Genomic DNA, 19,941 nt, shown 5'->3' on the forward strand with positions numbered 1-19,941 from the left:
CTCTCCTCTCGGTGCGCCACACGGTAGATTTCTAAGGTGCCGTTTGACGTCACTATTTGCTGACGTCACTAACTGCTGCGTCGGAAGAGGCAGAAGAACAAGAACGAGACCGAGACGTTAGGAGTCGCTATTAGCGAGCGACTCCAATAGCGACTCCTCCGAGACGAGACACAGTTTGACTTGACTCTGACTGACAGCTACCTTACCTACATTTGACTGTTTATCATTGTGGCTTTACTTTTCGCGACCGATGCTACAGTATAAAAACATAAACACCTGTTTATTCAAGTATTTTATAATCTTCCTACAGTTAAAGTAGCTTTTCTTTCTAAGCCATTGTGTTTGTGTTTGCGTTTGCCACACCGGCGAGTAAAATCCTTCATCCTTCCTTCCTTAGTGGTAAGTACCTATTATTTAGAAGAAGCCAAGCGTAAGAAATTAGTGCTCTGTTTCAGTAAAGTTTGATGTAATAATTAAACTAAACTTAGTTTAATTATTGACATTTCCTTGTCAATTATTAAATTGCAAATTAGTAAACGGCCAAGTAAAAGTTTAAGGGTGACTCAGTAATTAGGCCTAAGGGGTACAGTTTCTTAACTGGGCTACGCTAATATCGATTGAAACAATCGATTCGATCAGTAAGTTTTCATGCGATTTTTTCACCATCAACAAGTTTGGTTGGTTAGGTTATGATAGATTAATTTTATAATAGATATACTGTGTTTTGAAATATCGATTATTCATCAATATTTCAATTCGATAGTTCCAATCGATATTAGCATAGCCCAGTTAAGAAACTGTACCCGGCCTGGGTACTGTACAATAATGTAGGCTTCTACATAGTTTTTTATTACCTATTAATTATTATTTAAACGCAATCCATCAGACTAGTTCTGTCAAAGATGAAGAACTCGAGTACGGTATTCAAGTAAGTAAGTTAAGTACCTAAGTATTCAGTCTTAGCTTAAAATGGAAAGGAATAGGCTAGGCGAAAGCTAACTGTAACTTACTTCTTCATCTGAGGCACACTCCTTAACCTCCCTCATTTACAGTAGGCCGCATTAACTTAATGTAAAAAAAGTTAGCCTATGTGACTACGCTACCTTTCCCCTTTTTATTTTTGGAGAACTAAGTTATTTAAGTTATCAACAATATTGGAGAGTTAACAAAGAACAGGAAACAAAGAATGGAGCGATTGCTATTTAGATGTAACTTAGGCATTTTTCATCATAAAACGTTCTGCGCTAGAAACTGGAAGTATGAAGTTAAGTTAGCGTACTCATTTATTATCATCTATTATAAGTTAAATTAACTTATTTATTTAATGAGGACTAGTGTAATAAAAATATTGGGGAACTATCTAGAACTAACAATTCCTAACTTATGAACCAAAGTGGATACGCTAACTTCACGGACCTTAAAAGCTACTGGTTTTTTTTGTACCGACCTATTAACTGACATGGGTAAATTTAATAAGACTGACTTTATCTTATTTATGTTAGGTTTAAATTGATTGTTTACTGTATTTAGGCATATCTACGAAACTGTTCATGTTGTATGTAGTCTTAAGCTTTAATTCAATTTATGTGTGGTTGCAGGATATCAGTAGGCCTATCAATCAGCATTCATCATTTTCCTCAGATAATAAGTAGGTAGGCCTACTGTAGGCTTAGGCGTATATTGGATCAAGAGTGGTCAGGCTATTGTGATGGGAAACTAATACTGTACAGTTTTTCTTAACTAAAAGATTTCTGATTTCTTATCCTAACTAGAATACCATACTTCATTTGTCTCCAAAAGATATTCAAATTGAAGACCACTTAGACATACGTATTTAATTTTAAAATTAAATTAGTGGGTGAAAACATTGTTGGTTGAATTTACAAACTGAAATAAAAAAAGGCCTATTTTTAGTAGGCCAAAAATATTTTTTTGAAACTTTTTTTATTGCTAATGCAAGCAAGTTAGACAAATTACTATGCATATTTGCAAGATCTGTCTCGCATATTGAGTATATGGATGCGCCAATATAGTAGGGCCAGTCGCTTGTTATTTGACCAGCGCTACATCATGATGAAAAATTATTATTTACTGTACGGAAAAAAAATGCCAGGATCATCATAATGGTTTCTTGAAAACCTGTCTACCAGCATATTTTATATTTTATTGAAGCAATATCAACATTTGACTGTTTATCATTGTGGTTTTACTTTTCGCGACCGATGCTACAGTATAAAAACATAAACACTTGTTTATTCAAGTATTTTATAAATTATTACTTATCAGTAGCCTAAGTAAGTTAGATGAATTCTGAGCACACGCACAGCGGACTCACTGGCATCCCACTCACAACTGACATGGAACTGGTGCTACAGTGTGGAGAACAAATTTAAAGGCGTTATACATAAGTTTTTTTGAGTGAACCAAGACCGTACTGGGGACATGTTACCGGCGTTACAATTCCAATAAATAATGTCTTGTTAAGGATATTTTGTCTTTAACAACATAATATATTGTAAATATATTATTACTGTATGTAGCCTAACTATTAATATCATATGTTTTTTGCAGGGTCTGAGTATCCAAGATACGTGCCTGATGCCACCAACTGAGGTTCGAAGAGATTTCTATTGTCTAACTTGAGACTTGGGCTTGAATTAAGTGGTTGTATGGCGGTTCTTGCATGTACTTCTTTCTTCTGTTCAGTATTTATCTTTTTTCTGCATGGTATTTAGTGTTTTCTGCATGGTGTTTGTGCATGTTTTTCTTTTTATTTACTTGGACTGTATTGTAAGTCAAGATGACCCAAGAGGATCGTTGTTAATTTGTTATTTTTTGACGTGCTACGTATATCATATTCAACAATGGATGCTATTGACAAGTCTATTGAAATTCAAAATGAAGGAAAAGTTAAGTGTAGTTTTTGTAGTAAACACTTTTCTCAGAAGAAAAGTTGTAATCGCCATGAAAAGATTTGCAAGAACAATATAAATAGAACTGAAAATAAATTTTCATGTCCCATCTGCCTAGTGACCTTCAGTCGAAAAGATAATTTAAAAGTTCACGTTACATCTTGTTCAAATGTCGAAAACAAGGAAGAACCTTCAAAAAAACTGAAAACTCCTTGTATGATCCCAGAATGTAACAAACAATTTTTTCATAAACTAAGATTAATTGAACATCTTCAAACTGCTCATAGTGACCTAATAAAAGTAAAGCCCCCAATTAAACTTGAGTTTAGCAGTGAAGAAGAATTTTTAAAATGGAAAGACAATGAAGAAGAAAGAACTTTTTCTTTTTTTAGCAAAAAAAATTGCCTATCGGGGTTCACAACAACTTTTTACTGCCAGCATGATGGGGCAGCCAAAGTCCACACCCCTAGGAAAACAAGTAGGAGAAACTCAAAAGGAAGAGTAAAGATTGGACACTTTTGCATTGCCCAGATGAAGGTTTGCAGGAATAATTTAACGGATCTAGTTAGTGTAATTTATCATCCGACACATAGCCACGTGTGCAGTCCCCAGGACTACCTTCACCATCCCTTACCTCAAGATTTAAGCTCATTTATAAATTGTCAGCTAGGAGAAGAAGTTTCTCCTTCCAAGATCTTTAATAAAGTCAAAAACATAAATATTGACAAGAGTAGAGATGTGCAGACACAAAAAGTGAACATTCTCACCAAGAAAAGAATCAGGGAGAGAGCACGAAGGCAACGGATGGCACAAAGACTCCATGAAGATGACGCAAAATCTGTCTACTTAATGGCCAGTGAAATGGTATCTAAAGAAAACTCGGTCGTCATTTATAAGCCTTATGGAGCAGATGTGGTGTATGGCCCAGAAGATGTCAACAACCTCCCTTACTCAATGGAAATTTTCATGTTTGGCTTCCAAACTCCCAGACAATTACAGTTGATGAAAGACCATTGCAACAAAATTTTAATCGTAGACGAAACTCATGGAACCAACCAGTATTCCTATAAGTTGCTGACATGCATGGTAGTTGATGACAACAGAAGAGGCTGGCCAGTAGCCCATTTGGTTACAAACAAATCAGATGCTGCCACACTAAAATTTTTCTTTAAGGGTCTTAGTGAAAGAATTGAAGATCCAAGTCGCATCAATTGTGTCATTACTGATGATGACAGTGCCATTATCAATGGCATTGAAGCAGGTTTTTCTTCTCCTATGCGCCACCTACTATGCCGTTGGCATGTAATTAAAAACTTAAAGGATAATGTAAGAACCAAAGTCCCTAAAGATCTGTTTGAGGATGTATTTAGTGAAATAAGAGTTCTAATGAACATTGAAGACCTCAATATGTTTGAAGATTTGTGTGAAGGGTTCTTAAAAAAGTACGAAGAAAAAGATAAAACTGCAAAGTTCATAACTTATTTCAGACAGCACTATCTGAACCGAACAGAAAAATGGGCAATGTGCCACCGGAACTTCCCCCATGCTCAGGTAAACACAACAGGTCATGTAGAGTCCTTCCATAATAAGTTTAAAAAAATGTACCTCAAAAGGAGAGTTAACAAAAGGTTGGATGACCTCATAACAATGCTGCGCAACCTAGAATGGGAAGACCATTGTAACCGCCAACGAGAAGCTTTGGTGGGATTTTCACCAATCCCTCAACATATTGGGGAACGCCACCAGAAGTCACTGGCTATACCTGATGAAGCCTTGGTGGAAATCTTGGCCAATACATGGGAAATAAAATCCCAGACAAAAGAAAGCGAAGTGTATGTGATAGTATGTTACAGTAATACATGCTATGAAGACTACTGTTTTGTCAAGTGCACTCAAGTACAGTGTGATGGCCTCTGCTCACATTTATATACTTGTACTTGCCCTGACCAGCATTCACTGTGCAAACATATACACAAATTGCATTCCTATCTTCGTAGAGGAAAAGCCTTCTCCACAACTTTTTGTAGCTTTGAAGAGAGTCTTCAACCAATTGAAGATCAGGCTGATCTAGATAAAAGGTCAACTACTGAGAACATGGCTGCTAGGAAGTCAAGCTCTCTACTGGCCAAAATAGAGCAGAACTTATCTACTCTTTCACAGTTCCAGATGTCTGCAATAGACAATAAAGTCAGTGAACAAACATTGAGGCATGTAAATTATACACTGACCAACTTAGTTAATCACATTCAGATGTCGGATGGTAAAAGTCAACTTGTAAACGTAAATGAGATGAAAGCTGCGGTTAAGTTCAATTCGCAAGAGAAACTCAAGACCCAAGTATCCCAACTTTTATCATTTAAGAGGCCAGTTAGTAAAAGGAAAAGGAAACCTGCAGACTGTAAAGAGAAGAAAGAAACTGTCATAAAAAATCTTCTTGATTTTTTGCCCTAGTCCCATTGTCCCCAAGAAGATTTTGAGGGTTGAAGCTAAGTTTAAGGGTAAGTTGACGAATTACTAATTTAAATATACTTACTAATTGTGACATAACACAGTAGGCCTAATATCCTGAATAATTTATATGGACACATCTGTCAAATGCCGAGCTCTCATTGGTCTAGATCCAATAATGTAAAGTGACCCCCGTAATGTAATGTTAACATTACCTAACTGGTTTGTTTTTGGTTTTGTAATGTTCTTTGTGATCTTACTTGCAATATCATTATTAGTCTGGTCGTAGATAAAATAATTTTTAATTATAGGCCAACATTAAGAAATGGCAACCTAGATTTTCGTGGACATTTGCATTTGCCATAAAGGATTAGTAGAAACAAAATTTACCGTACTACACTCTGTTTTTACTACATTGTGATGGCAAATGTCCGCAAAAATCCTAATTGGCCTATAATATCCTTGATTTGTTTGTAAATTAGGCCTTAATTATTTTCATTTTGTAAGCAAACATGTCCTGTGTTTTTTAATGTAATTTTAAGAACAGTCCTTTAGTTAGGTGACAATATAACTTATCTTTAACAAGTTCAGGGCTGATACAGTCATACAGTAATACTATACTTATGGCAACAAAATGATAAAGGCTTTGTAATACCATACTCTTGTCTGCCAGATATTTAAGGCTTGCCAGATTTTGACTGTATGTAATGTATTTTTATTTCAGTGTCTTTTAGCGATTACATCAATTGAGCATGTTTATACTCACAGCTCAGATGTGTTCAACTATTCCACTAGATATTGTGGCAATCTGCATGTACCTATCTAGATGCAGGGTTGACAAAGTAGCCTACTGGACGGCTGCCAAGTCCAAAAATTGTTAAATTGTTAAAACCTGGCTTCTAGAAAATCCTTTCTAGGCTATAGCCTGAGTGAGTACAGTATAATGAAACTGATTTCTCACTGATGATAATTGGACTTGTATAAAGTAATTATATAGCAGCCTGTTCTTGCATGTTAGGTATCAATTTTTTTTTTTTCTTATTTTTTGATATGTTTTAATGTTTTTCTGCATGGTGTTTGTGCATGATTTCTTTTTTAGCGAATTTCCCATATAGGGAATAAGCTATTACCGTAGTACTCATGGTAAGACCTGGACCCGGGACCGATTTACTTTTTTGTTTTGAGGTCCCAGAGGCCAAAAAACACCATTAGATCAAATTAATTTCCATGTTATTCTTATGGAATAAAATTAAACTGTTGTAGTTTACTTGTTTATGGATATATGTTATAAAATTTGGCAAATTTATTTCTTTCATCCTATAATAATGACGTGTGGTCAAAAAACACTTTTTACCTTCCCAGTAGCAGCAAACCTAAGCACTCATTAAATCTAGGGGATAAATGTGTCTTATTTATGGAAACTTTTTGTACAAACGTTATCAGACAAGTTGAAATTCGCTTAGTCTGCAGGTTTGCTGCGGCGGGGGTATTATTAACTTGGACTGATTAGTGTACATCAAGAGTGCCAAAGAGGATTATTATTTGTAAATTTTTGACCTAGCCTAATTACTTGCATGTTGAATGGCCTAATAAAATTTTGATTTTGAACATGTCTGTTGTGTAGGCTAATATGAGCGAAGTCAGTCAGTCAGTCAATTTGCTACACTTAACATGTTCCCTCCCAAGCTACAGGTCACTGTGCCTGCTGGTAGTCAATGTGTTAAAGAATATTTTTTCTCAGTTTTTACTGAAATGTATATAAAATCATTAAAGATGTATATGTCTGACAAGGGAACTATTAATTCTTTTTTGTTTCAGGTCATGGCCTAATTTTCGTTTGACACATATGCTTGGATACTTGGATTATGCTTGGTTCCACTGAAATTGTAACTACGACGTGGTAGATAGCTTTTCCTTTTTGGCGGGTTTTAGCCGCAATGAAGAGGTTCATCATATCATGCGCTTCATAAAAAAATTAATCCTTTTATTTGTAATTTCACCATAATTCAGTTCTTGAGTTATACTTCTTGGTTAAAGGATGTACAATTTGACACTGCAATAGTATGGTAATTTACTGGAAGTTATATGTATGTATAATTTATAATGCACATGTTGTGTATTCTATTAATTCATGTTTTTGAATTATAAACTAACTGTAGTATAAAGGACTGCTATACTTGTGTTTATTTTTTCCTTGAAAAGGTATCATATTGCGATCCAGTCCAATTTAGGGCCGAATTTACTGATGTTGAGGCCCAAAGCCAAGCTTTGTGTGTGACTCCATCTAATGTTTGTATTTAATTACTTAATTATATTTACTTCAGAATTGACATGATAATAATACTATAATAAACTTTTCAAGTTTAGAAGATGTTTTCATTCCCAGTTTGATATTTTTGTCAACTGGTTACTAAAGAAATACTGAATTTGAACCTTACATCACTTGCTCTCAATCGAAAGTAATTTAATCTGGTACTGAGTTTAATTATTCTTGCCTCGAATCAGTTTTTAAATCAAATTCTTTAAGCAGAAAATTGGTACCTGTGTTAGAATGCAAAAAGGATTTAGAAAATCACAAGATAAGCTCATTTATGATAGAATGTTTTTTATCTCTTTTCTACCAAAATATGAAATTCTTGAGCTCTCTAAAGAAGGGAAATACTTTATAGTTTTTATACTTTTCAATGAAATTGTGAACATACAAAATAGGTATTTTTAGCCAAGTATGAATGGAGATGAGTGTAGAATGATTGACACAATCTTGTAGTCTTGTTAGTGACTTAAGGCCGACATTCTTAGACACAGCTATTAACTAATAGCCCATACAGCTAATGGCAACTAAGGGACGGCCTACAGTTTATAGTGGAATCCGAACCAAATTTTTGCCTTGGTATATACAAATTGGCGTAATTATCAGGATAGTACTGCGGATAGTCGTAGTACTCACTCGTGCGGATGTTAATCCACACCAGGGAGTATCGCATCCACGGTGCTTGCCTATTAATATCCAAAGGACGTCACCAACCGTCCCATAATGTAAATTTTTTTTAACCAAAAAAGCTCCTCTTCCTCCAATTCAAAGGTATCAAAAGAGATGTTTGCACAATTTTGTTTTTATTTCCTTTTGAGTCAATCTGGTATGTAATAGAGTGATAGGCATAGGCTTTTGATGTTGACAAATAGAATTACAACAGAAGCAGCAACATAAATGTTTCTTATCTTAACAATGTTGCAGACAACTATAAGAAGAAGGCAACCAAGGACATAGCTGTTGCTTGAAAGTTTTTTTAATTGTTTAGTTTAAGGTATAAGGTGATAACCTGGATAAGGTGCGGGACATGAACATCACCTCTTTTAAAGCAGCCATCAGAAATAGCTTGGTAGATAGGCCACTGTACTCGGGTGAAGAGCCCCTAAAAGTTATATAAAAGCCCTTCCTTAAAAAATGGGGAACACGTTTTATTTACCGCCACAGCCTGATTAAGTTTATATGTATGTAAATAGTAGTGTTTATTTTTAAACGTATATATAATAACGCAGTCTATCCGACATTGTCCAGCACACAAGTATCAAGTAAGTTTAAAAAGGTTGACGATTCAACTTGCTCATGAAATATGTAGGCTTTCAGTGGTGGATAGTTGTACTAAAATCTTACCATTAAAATCTGACAAACAGCCAGCTTATTTACCTAAAACATGGGATATGGCAATGAATTTATCCATGAATCTATCCACTAGTGTGACGTCATGGGTCCTGCCTTTGCTTTATGTCAACGACCGTCCAATATAAAAATCAGAGTGGTTGAGGCTGATTCGCTGGTAATAATTTGATGGTTAACTTAGATATTTTTATTTCTCAATCCAGAAACCCAGGTAGGCCTATGTTTACAACTGCATGATCTAAATAATTTTTAGTTACTCTTAGATGGGATAACCGAATGGTTTCCATGACCGAATAATCAATCAGTTATTTTTAGTTGAATGAATCACCGAATCAATTTTACTCATTATTCACTGTCACAAAGCACAACTACCGGTAATTTTTATCTTATGGGAAACTGAATGCCATTTAGTCTTTTAGCGTCAATCCGTGATTTTTAGTTGAACGAATCGCCGAATAAATTTTAGTTTCCTGATGATGTGACAAACTGAATAACTAAATCACCGAATCGCTCGGTAAGACTAATTTAACCGAACCAGGATAAAATAACCGAATTAGTCTATTCAGCATCAATAACCGATTGATTCGGTTATTTTCATTCGGTGATTCCCACCACTAGCCTATAGTGACTTTATAGCAAAGAACGATGGGGATTCTAGCTAAAACTTAGAGAGCCTAATTTGAAATTTGTAGGTGAACTGATGGAACAATGAAATCTTGATAAGAAATTGTTAAGATGTTATTGGAACATTTAAGTATAATTAGATGCTTGCTTCAATGATGTTAGTGTATTATCTTGAAGTAAAATTTTCGTTAAACCGTTTAGCAAATTTCTCTTATAGGGAATAAGCTATTACCGTCACAGGTCTCATGGTAAGACCCAGGACCGATTTACGTAAAATTCATATATATGTGTGCCCGTTAGTGCGATGACTATCAAGCCAAAATCCCATTTTGATTGAATTTGGTACAAACATGTAAACCTACACCAACATGAGGGGACTATGGGAATGGGGTTTTATACAGTAAAAATTGGTTTGGTTTTTCCATTTTTTAGCCTAAACGCAAAAAAATTCATTATTTCTTTCCAAACCATTTTGTATAGCTTAAAAAAATAATTAATTTTGTATATTGGAGCGTACAAAGATAATTTTAAAAAACTGTAGAAATTAAAACTTCCATGTTATTCTTATAGAGAATATAATTTAAGTTGTAGGCCTAGTTTGTTTGTTCTTATTACATTTTTGTCAATTTATTGTTTATTTCATACTAGCCTATATCAACATTTTAATATAAAAAAAACACCTCAATACCTTCCCTGTAGCAGCAAATCTAACTACTCACTAATTACAATGAATTAGGCTGATGTTATTTTAATAGGAAATAAGTCTGACAATTTTAAGTAAAAATCAAGGCAAATGGAGTCTGCAGGTTTGCTGCAATTTTAACTTGCAGGAGGATTATTTATTTATTGTAGGCTAAATCTAATTTGATATTATGGCATCTAATTGACGTTTCATGTATTCTTCCTTGTGTTATTAAAAATACTCAACTATTGATCTGAATGACAATAGAGAACGTATTAAATGGACTTAATTTTACAACAACGAACGTGCAAAACTTTCCAGTCAGTTCTCCACTGGTTCCGTCCGAGTTGCGAGTTCCGATCCGACTCAAGACTCGACTCAAGCTCGACGCTCGCGCCGACTCCGAATCGGTGTCGGCGTGGAACGGTGACGCAAGCAGTTAGTGACGTCAAACGGCACCTTAGAAATCTTCCGTGTGGCGCACCGCTCTCCTCTCCTCTTTCCTCTTCATCTTGACTTAGCCACAAAGGAACAAGAAGCATGCTTAGCTAAGTGTATTTTTCACCATGCAACTTTACAATCATATAATTTTTGGTTGCCTTTTTGGAGATAGTTTAGCTAGAACCCCTAACCGTTTAGGATCTAACCAAAATAATAACACTTATACTTCTTGCACTATATTCTAAAATATTATATAATATATAATATTATTATATATATTATATAATATATAAATTCTAACTCGATTGTGATGCTCGTAGGGTTTTCATTAGTCTGGAATTGTAAGAGCTTGGAATGATAGTACCTATTTCATAATGGTAGTTCTGATCAGTAAGATTAAAATTTACTCGAAATTAAGAGTACTCTCACTCTGAAATAAAACTACTCAAATTATATGATTAGCCTATCTCTAAAAAAGCTGAGGAAAACATTACACAATTCTTCAGCTGATCCACGAGGAGGACAAACGCACTAAAAGGAAGTAGCCTAATCTATCGATCAAATCAAATAGTCCATATAAATTCCTCCCCGTTCGGTACCGGGCTAGAATAGGACCGCAGCCTTCTCGGGATTGTCCTAAGAGGCGACTAAAAGAGTGATAGACGCTCTCACTGGGAGTGCCCCCACCCCCAGTTGTGTTGCAGCGGTTGTGTGCTCTGCACTGCCGAGGGTATTCTCAGTGGGTCGTGAGAAGCCAGCCACTTCCTTGGCCAGGGAGTGCGGCATGGATGAAGAGGTCGGGCTCTGCATTGCGACAGGTAAATAAAGAAATTAAATTAATTAAATTTGTAAATTTAAAACTCCCATGTTATTCTTATTGAGGACTAGCAGTTACCCGGCGCGCGTTGCTGCGCTTAAGAACTATTATTTTAAATGGATAGAATATTTTACTTAATAGCCAGTGGATAATCAGTTTTTTTTTTTTTTTTTTATTCATTAGGTGTATAAATACCTACCACCACGTGAGCACGCAACACAGTCCGTGTTGAAAGCATGCATTTTCTAAATCCAGAAGTGGCAATATGCCGGTATGACGCCTCTTTAGGAGTTATTTCCCATAAGAATAACATGGGGATCATTTTTATCCATCAAAACCAAAAAATCCTGATCTTTGCCTATAGATCCCCTATACTACTATACAACTCCATTAACATTAAAAATCAACATATATTTTCAAAATCATGTGAGATTTGCACCAGAACTCGGGCGTGCTCCCCACGCTTCTCATCTCCAGCGGTGTGTAGTAGTATATGTTGTCACCGCCATTTTTTGAGGCGCGAGGTTTTTGGGGCAACTCCCTCGCCCCATGCCTAATTGCTAGTACATCCACCATTCCCCCTTCCAGTTGTTCTATTGACTGATTTGATATGTTGTAGTCTATATTTCTGTCTTATCTATATATATTAGCCATACGAGCTGTTTAATATTGCCATTCCTTTGTCTTTTAGGATATGCCTCTTAAACTTGCTCTCGGCCTATACAAGCCCATACAAATGTACAACTCCATTACAAATTCAAATCCACACCCATTCACATGTATATTCTCATAATCGAGCGTGATTTGCACGCAAACTCGGGCGCGCTCCTGGCTGCGTGCTCCCTTAGGCTTGCTTCTCAACATCCTTTGCGGAAATCCATGAATTCTGGCTACTTGGGAGTCCAAGCCATTTCCCATTTGACATACAACAAATCATCCTTCCTCCTAATCACCTTCTCTACCAAATACACGTCTTTATACTTGGTCTTTAACAACTCCTCTGTATAGAATCCTCCCTTGATTATATTGCCATTTTCATCTTTTAAAATATAAGTCACAGGATTTGTATTCTTGACTTCTGCTATTGTAAATAGCTCCCCTGTCCAGTTCGGGGTATATCCTTTACTAAATACATGGTTATACTTGGAAATTCTCACGCTATCACCCACCTTATATCTTGGCTTTTACTTGCACTTTAGAATTAAGTCAACCTCTCATGCACATATTTACTATTCTTAATACTCACTTGGGCTAATATATATAGATAAGACAGAAATATAGACTACAACATATCAAATCAGTCAATAGAACAACTGGAAGGGGGAATGGTAGATGCATCAGCAATCTGACACATGCTTTGTCCCATTAGCTTGTCAACCACATTTTATCATGGGTAAGCAACGAGTTACTACGATTAATAGGTAAAATCACCATATTGCATTAACTTTTGAACCGTAATTTTTACACGAATGTGGGTTTTTTTAAAATCAATTTTCCGTTTTTCATGGGTTTTATGGGAAAATAACAGAAGTTACAATGATTTTGAACCGTAGTTTTTACAGGAATGGGTTATTAAGAATTATAAGGATTATCACATACTAAATTCAATCAAATCTAGATTTTTCGGAAAATACTATTTTCTCTTATTTTATGAAAAAATAACATAATTTACAATAACTTTTTAACCAAAATTTTTACAGGAATGGGAGTTATACAATTTTGTTCAGAATTTAAAGAGTCACAACCGCCACAACGTACAAATTTTTTATTAAAATCGTTCGGACCATTTTTGGAAAGATCAGATTTTCCCGTTATTTTATGGGAAATCAACATTAACAATCAACATATATAAAAAAAATGAAAATAAACGCCTGGAAATACCACGGATTAGTACCTACATATCAAATTTCATCAAAGTCGGACCACAGGTATAGTCTGTAGCTATGTACACATCCACACATACAGATACAGACACACACAGACAGACATCACTTCGAAAACCACTTTTTTGGGTCCCCCGGGACCCAAAACGAATATATCCACTCAAAACTCAAACACTTTGACGAAAACAATACTTGTCTTTATCCATATACTATGGTCTATACCATAGTATATGGATAAAGTATTGTTTTGTTGTTGGGGGAGAAAGTAAAAAATATTTCAAATAATAAAAAAACATCTGCTTATTGCATCAACCAGCTATTTCGTTTATTTATTCGAACTACCTATTTCAACTTTGGAGGCATATAAGACCTTTTAAAACTTCATTTCGATCTGGAATAATACACAACTTATTCAAAATCCTTCTGCTGGATTTCGACATATATATTACAGACAGACATAGCTCGTATCAGAGTATAGGATAATAGATATTGATTGAGAAAACTGTGAATTATAGGGCTTTGAGGACCCCAAACAGAAAGTACACTGGTACTGATTCAAGATCTTAGGTCTTAATAGCTGAAATGAAGATCTTTTCACAGCATTTCAGGACCTTTATACACACATCACCTACCTTCCATGTAGCAGGCAAACCTAGGTACTCATTAAAATAATGTTATTTAAACAGGAAAAAATCTGACCATTTTCAGAGAATATTTTTGTAGAAATCCAGCCAGGTAAATGGAAATCCGTTCGCTTAGTCTGCAGACTTGCTGTGGCAGGGGTATATTTATTATCTGCCACTGATATATTTACGCTGACATGCTACATTACTGATTTAATAACACCTTGAATCTCCCAAGAGAATCCTAAATTACTAATTGTTTAAATTTAAGCTTGTGTTTTTTATGTGATAGACTTGAGGTAAATTGAAGGAATTTTCAGATAACAAAATAAGTACTAGTACTAAAAAAATAACTGGTTAATAGTTATCAATCTTATTGTGCTAGTAAATGGACAATGGAGCTTGAAATAAAAAATCAAGATAACAAAAAAATTGTATTTACAAACTGTACATGAAACCTAAATTTATAAAAAGTCTCATTTGTACAGAATCTATCAACTTTCAGTTATTTTTAATTATGTACAAACATTATGTCTTTAAATCTGCTCCAATTTCCACTGCTCACCATGTCTTTTTGATACTTCTGTGTTTTTGGGTCCAAATAATACTCTACCTTCACAACTGGTGCAGCTTGGATCAAGGTATTTTGATGCTACTCTCAGGACATCTTCTTCTTTAACAGCCATCAGTTCAAGGCGATGTCTTGCAAATTCTTCATCGCTGATTCCATACAGAAACTGTCTTGTGCCTCGAGCACCAGGAGGGACTGGTGCATCCACAGTTTGAAAAGTACCCAGCTTTGCTTCTTCAATGTCTTTACCTGTAAACTCTTTCTTGTTCAACCAATCTAATGACGCATCAAATACATTGAAGGTTTTTGCAGGGTTGGGGTCCCTGTAAGAGAAGAAAGATATCACGCCGGCTGAATTAAGTCGAGCTCCAGCGCCATAGGCTCCTCCCTTTTCTCTCACGGTTGGGAGAAGATATTTAGAAGATAGTAATCTGCAGAGAATCCTAAGAGGTGCGTAATCTTTATGTAGATATGGAACAGTCTGAATAGATTTGCTTGTGTAGCTTACAGGAAGGGAAGACTCATAATGAATACCATATTTATTTGGTTTAATATATCCATTATTGTCCACTGTGACGATAGGCTTTTCAAAAGAACCTGGAATTGACTTAATAAAAGAGTCCAAGGTTGAGTTCAGTGCAACTTCACTTTCAGGCGATGCATTTACTGCTATCCTCATGAATCTCTTGCTAAATAAGTTATTGGCAATTGAATCTAACTTGGAGAGAATTATTTCATATTGACTTTGTTGAACAAGATTACAAAACCATTTTACATGCTGTAATCCAGAGATTTCTTCACTTCGGAGAGAGGCAGGGTTGACTAAAGCAGCAGATGCACTCATTGCATACAAATGTCCCTGTTCAGCAAGTCTGTTTACCATATTGACAGCATTTGATTTCATTAATGTTTCTAATCTCCCTTTGTCATCAAATTTTACTTCATTGAACATTTCATTCCAAATTGAAAACATTGATTCAACATTTGTATCAAGAGCATAGGAAGAAAACATTATTCCGTCTTCAAAACTGTTTGGGTCATCTTTCTTTTCGACAATATGATGAGATAGGCTTAATCCTCCAGTTTTCAAATGTACAAGTTGATCAAATTCTTTATAGTTATGACTTTTGGTACCCATTTTAGTGGCTACTTTTGAAAATAAGGGAATGAAAGGTTTTAAGTCATTCTCGATGTGTGAAGTGTCTAGGATTCCTCTAACATAAGTCAAACTATTAGTTGGCTGCAAACTGATGTGTACTGGTATATCAGAAACAACGGTTTGTTGAACTTCATCTTTCTCAACATGTTTCTTTAAATCATCAGATTTTAAGGTAGGCAGACAATCAACATTTTGCTTCTCTTCTTGCTCCTTTTGTAATCGCAACCCATCTTCGAAGATTGTCTTTTTCATTTCCGATGTCAAGCTAGCCAATTTGTTCTGTAGAAGGTCATTTTCAAGCTTAATTTTCTTTTCATCATATTGCTCATCCGGAGACATTGTTAGGATGAGTTTGTGATGATTCTGTTTTAAATACTCTTCAACTTTCTCTTGGAGATAATGAGGATTATTTGACAAGTTGCTCTTGAAGGTATCAACAATATCATTAACTTTTAACGATTTGATAATGTCCCCATCATGATTCCATAATGAGGTCAAACCATATAGGAATCGTAATCCAAAATCTGTGGACTGATGTTTTGTAGTTAATTCAATTTCGTGTAGTATGGCTTCAATGCGACGTTGATCAAATCCTTCTTTGATAACTTTATCAATGGTCTTTTCACTGGTTTCAACAACCCAATCAAAATCTTTTGTACTAAGCCCTTGCAAACCGACAGAAAAGAAAGTGTCTCTTGTTTGTCCTTCAAACCCAGTAACAGGACTGAAACCAGAACCAACGTTGGGTTCCACGAGACTCTGATAAAAAGGTGAATTTGGTCCAGATGTCAGCAGCTCAGACAGTACTTGTATTGTAAATGATTCATTGATATCTTTTATATCACTGCACAAATAGCTTAGAGCAAGAGAGGACTGTTTCTCAGGATTAGAAGCCATATTATCAACCTTACCAAAAACACTTTCTCTTTTTTCAGATGACCACCTTTTTTCTTGTGGTACTTTTGTGAATTCAGAATAACTTGTTTCAACTTTCCCGTAGTTCTTCAAATAAGCTTCATTTACAAACTTTAAATGGTTTATAAGTGAAAAATTACCATATGAGTAAAATCTTGCATTGCTGGGATGATAATAACGTGCATGAAAGTCTTTTAGTTGTTTGTAGGTCAGTTGAGGAATGTGCAATGGGTCACCACCAGATATGACACTGTAGGTATGGCTTGGTAAAATCTTGTTCATTAAATGTTCATAAAACAGTTTGGAATTTTCAGATAAAGCACCTTTCATTTCATTGAAAACAACACCTTTGAATATTATGGGAGAGCTGGAATCGTTTACGATTTCATGTTCTAATCTCCAACCTTCTTGACGAAAATCAGATTCTTTTAACTGGGGGTTGAAGACAGCATCCATATACACAGACATTAAATTATAAAAATCCTTGTGATTTTGAGTTGAGAAAGGGTACAGGGTATAATCGGGACCAGTCATTGCATTCATGAATGTTGCTAGAGATCTATTAAGCATTTTGAAAAAAGGATCTCTACATGGATATTTCTTACTTCCACATAGTGTTGTGTGCTCTAATATATGTGGAACACCAGTTGAATCGAATGGGGTTGTTCGTAAATTAATAGAAAATGCGTTGTTAGAATCATTCCTATCTAAATGTAAATACTGAGCACCTGTGTCATCATGAAGAAGATGTATTGCCCTCATCTGAAATTCTGGTATTGGCGATATTTGTTGGACAGTAAATCCTTCAATTGATTGATTTTCTTTAAAATCATGTTCATTTTGACGGGTTTCAAGATTTAACGTTTGGTAAGCAAATGCACTCGAGGACACATTTCTTCTCCCATAAAAATGATTTAGAGGTTTTAAAGAATTCCATTGCTTTGAAAACAGAAATCCTGATCGCCACATTTTATCTGAAACATATAGGCTATGCATTAATAACACATCAATGTACCAATAGTAATTAAGGTGAAGCCATCGATGTATAAAACTAACTGGATCGGCCACTGGATCGGGGTTGCGTTTTAGATTTTGCAGGCGTCATGTGGGATTAAGCGCCTCACTGTATCACATCTTAGCATTGTCGGAGAACTTTATCCAGCCCTGTGCGCCCTACTAAAACGTTGTAAGACGTTTTAATAATCATTTTTCATCAAGTTTTGTACAAGTAATAAAAATGTAAATATAACGCTGTGAATAACTGAGTTTGGGTACCACAATTAATAATTATTAACTGTCGGCGAATATTTTACACTGAGGTTTCTGTTAAAATATAATTTAAATTTCCGGTTTTATTTCTATGAACTGGTGGAATTAAAGTAATAAAATACTACAATAAAGAAACTTTTATGACTTTGTTCTTCACTTACTACTCTAACGAAAGAAATCATGTTTAAATGTTACAATACAAAATAGTTTTAGGTTAAAATGGGTGTTATCAGTTTCTCGTAAAACACAAAATATCTTGGAGTAAAGTTTTTTTTTTGTCCTAGGACACTAGGCACGAGCCTGGGATTGTTTTTCACATTACTTCAGGCTGGACCTAGGGGTTGAGGCACTAACACATGGATAAAATCTATTGGTGATTTGGTGGGATTTGAACCCGGGACCTCAGGGGCAGAAGTCCCGTGCTCTAACCACTAGACCAGCTTGCTCCCCCAGGTAAGGTATTAGTAAGACGGGTGGCGTCGCCCTGTAATCCAGCTACTAGGTCACGAATTGTGGATATTTATAGGCATGCACTGTGGATGCGATACTCCCTGGTGTGGATTAACATCCGCAAGGGTGAGTACTACGACTATCCGCAGTACTATCCTGATAATTAGACTAATTCATATATACCAAAGGCAAAAATGTGGTTCGGATTCCACAATTAACTGTAGGTCCCTTAGTTGCCATTAGCTGTATAGGCTATTTAATTAGGCTAACAGCTGTGTCTAAGGAATATGTCGGCCTTAGTCACTAACAAGACTACAAGATCGCACCACTCATCCTGCACTCATCTCCATTCATACTTGGCTTAAAATACCTACTTTGTAAGGTCGCCATTTCATTTAAAAGTAAAGTAGGCTAAAGTATTAACAAGGTAAGATTGTATAACAAACACTTTATTAAGAAACTTTGTAAAACAAAGAAACATATTTAGCCTTAACATTGCTAAAAAGAATAATCTTACTTCACTTCTGCCACGTACTTAAGCTTTGACAGAGCAGCTTCTGCTGTTTTGCGCTTAGAAATGCTGTGGCATATAATTTTGTTAAACAAAATACCAATTAATTTTATAAATTTCACGTCATGGCTTTCCTCACCGAATTCATTATTACCTTTATGATTAAGAAAAACGTTACCAGCAAAGGATCTACATGCTAATAAAATAGTTTTTGAAGTATCAAATTTCTGCCAATTCTTGGAATATGCAACAATTTGATTGCACATAAACTTAACAATTTTTAGTATATCTGACAAAGCCCTGATTAATACTACGACTTGTTAATACTCTAACTACTTGTCCTTTTGATACAAAATCAGTAAAATGAGTGTAAGGGCTTAGATTTGAATCGCCAGTTACTAAAAGATTACTGCATTCTTCACATTTCAATTTAGGATCCAACTTTGGAATAACAAAACCACAAGTATAATACATTGTCTTTATAGTAAGAAGACTTTCCTATGCCTTCTAACATGTATCACATACATTCTATATCATTGGCATCATCAGCTTCATCACTATATCTAACTACTTGGGATAATTCGTTGAAGCTCATGACATAGTTTTGTTAATTAAAGTCAAATGATAAGCAATTACCTTTATCAGATGGCTGGACACAATTGCGAAACATAAGTTTTCTTAAAGCCCAATGCAACTGTTTTACAATTGGATTATTGTTATTTCCTCCTCGATATCTTATACAGGAAAATAACAATTCCAGGTGGTCTTAAAAAACTTGTACGTTAATATGTACTTAAATGCATGCTTCTCTAATAAACTTTTAATCAAAATATTTATTGTGTGGATGTTGGTGATAAAGCCAAGAGCGCAAGTGTTTTCATGGCATGATTGAGAATAGGCACTTTTTAAATTTTCAAACCGCTTAAATAGTTCAAACATTTCTGAAGCATACCATATACTCTAAGTTGTCCTACC

The 19,941-nt window shown here is 35.3% G+C and overlaps 2 protein-coding genes across 8 annotated transcripts in view; one reads left to right on the forward strand and one right to left on the reverse strand.

Annotated features, from left to right (window-relative positions):
- Nucleotides 1-154: 154 nt before the first annotated feature.
- LOC128988036 (uncharacterized) lies at nucleotides 155-7,528 on the forward strand. 5 transcript variants are annotated; one of them, XR_008490317.1, is made up of 3 exons: nucleotides 155-399; nucleotides 2,572-2,613; nucleotides 7,179-7,528. XR_008490317.1 is itself a non-coding variant. In XM_054409209.1 (2 exons), the coding sequence occupies exon 1, from the start codon at nucleotides 3,444-3,446 to the stop codon at nucleotides 5,361-5,363; it is 1,920 nt and encodes a 639-aa protein (XP_054265184.1). In that variant the 5' UTR covers nucleotides 3,417-3,443; the 3' UTR covers nucleotides 5,364-5,410; nucleotides 7,179-7,528. The 5 variants fall into 5 exon arrangements, 1 of the variants encoding a protein (XP_054265184.1); XR_008490321.1 differs by having other exon boundaries at nucleotides 2,572-2,591; XR_008490318.1 differs by lacking the exon at nucleotides 155-399 and adding an exon at nucleotides 868-928.
- A 6,984-nt stretch (nucleotides 7,529-14,512) lies between these two features.
- Nucleotides 14,513-19,941, reverse strand: part of LOC128986685 (presequence protease, mitochondrial-like) — a 30,129-nt gene continuing 24,700 nt past the window's right edge. For all 3 annotated transcript variants that reach the window (XM_054407173.1, XM_054407174.1, XM_054407175.1), the window contains one exon: nucleotides 14,513-17,710. In XM_054407173.1, coding sequence (XP_054263148.1) covers nucleotides 14,628-17,710 — 3,083 coding nt within the window. In that variant the 3' untranslated portion in view covers nucleotides 14,513-14,627. The remainder of the gene's footprint in view (nucleotides 17,711-19,941) is intronic.

Source organism: Macrosteles quadrilineatus, unplaced genomic scaffold, assembly GCF_028750875.1.
Source record: "Macrosteles quadrilineatus isolate MER2022 unplaced genomic scaffold, UCM_ALF_1.0 Scaffold_2__2_contigs__length_208266976, whole genome shotgun sequence".
Classification (NCBI taxonomy): Eukaryota; Metazoa; Arthropoda; class Insecta; order Hemiptera; family Cicadellidae; genus Macrosteles; species Macrosteles quadrilineatus.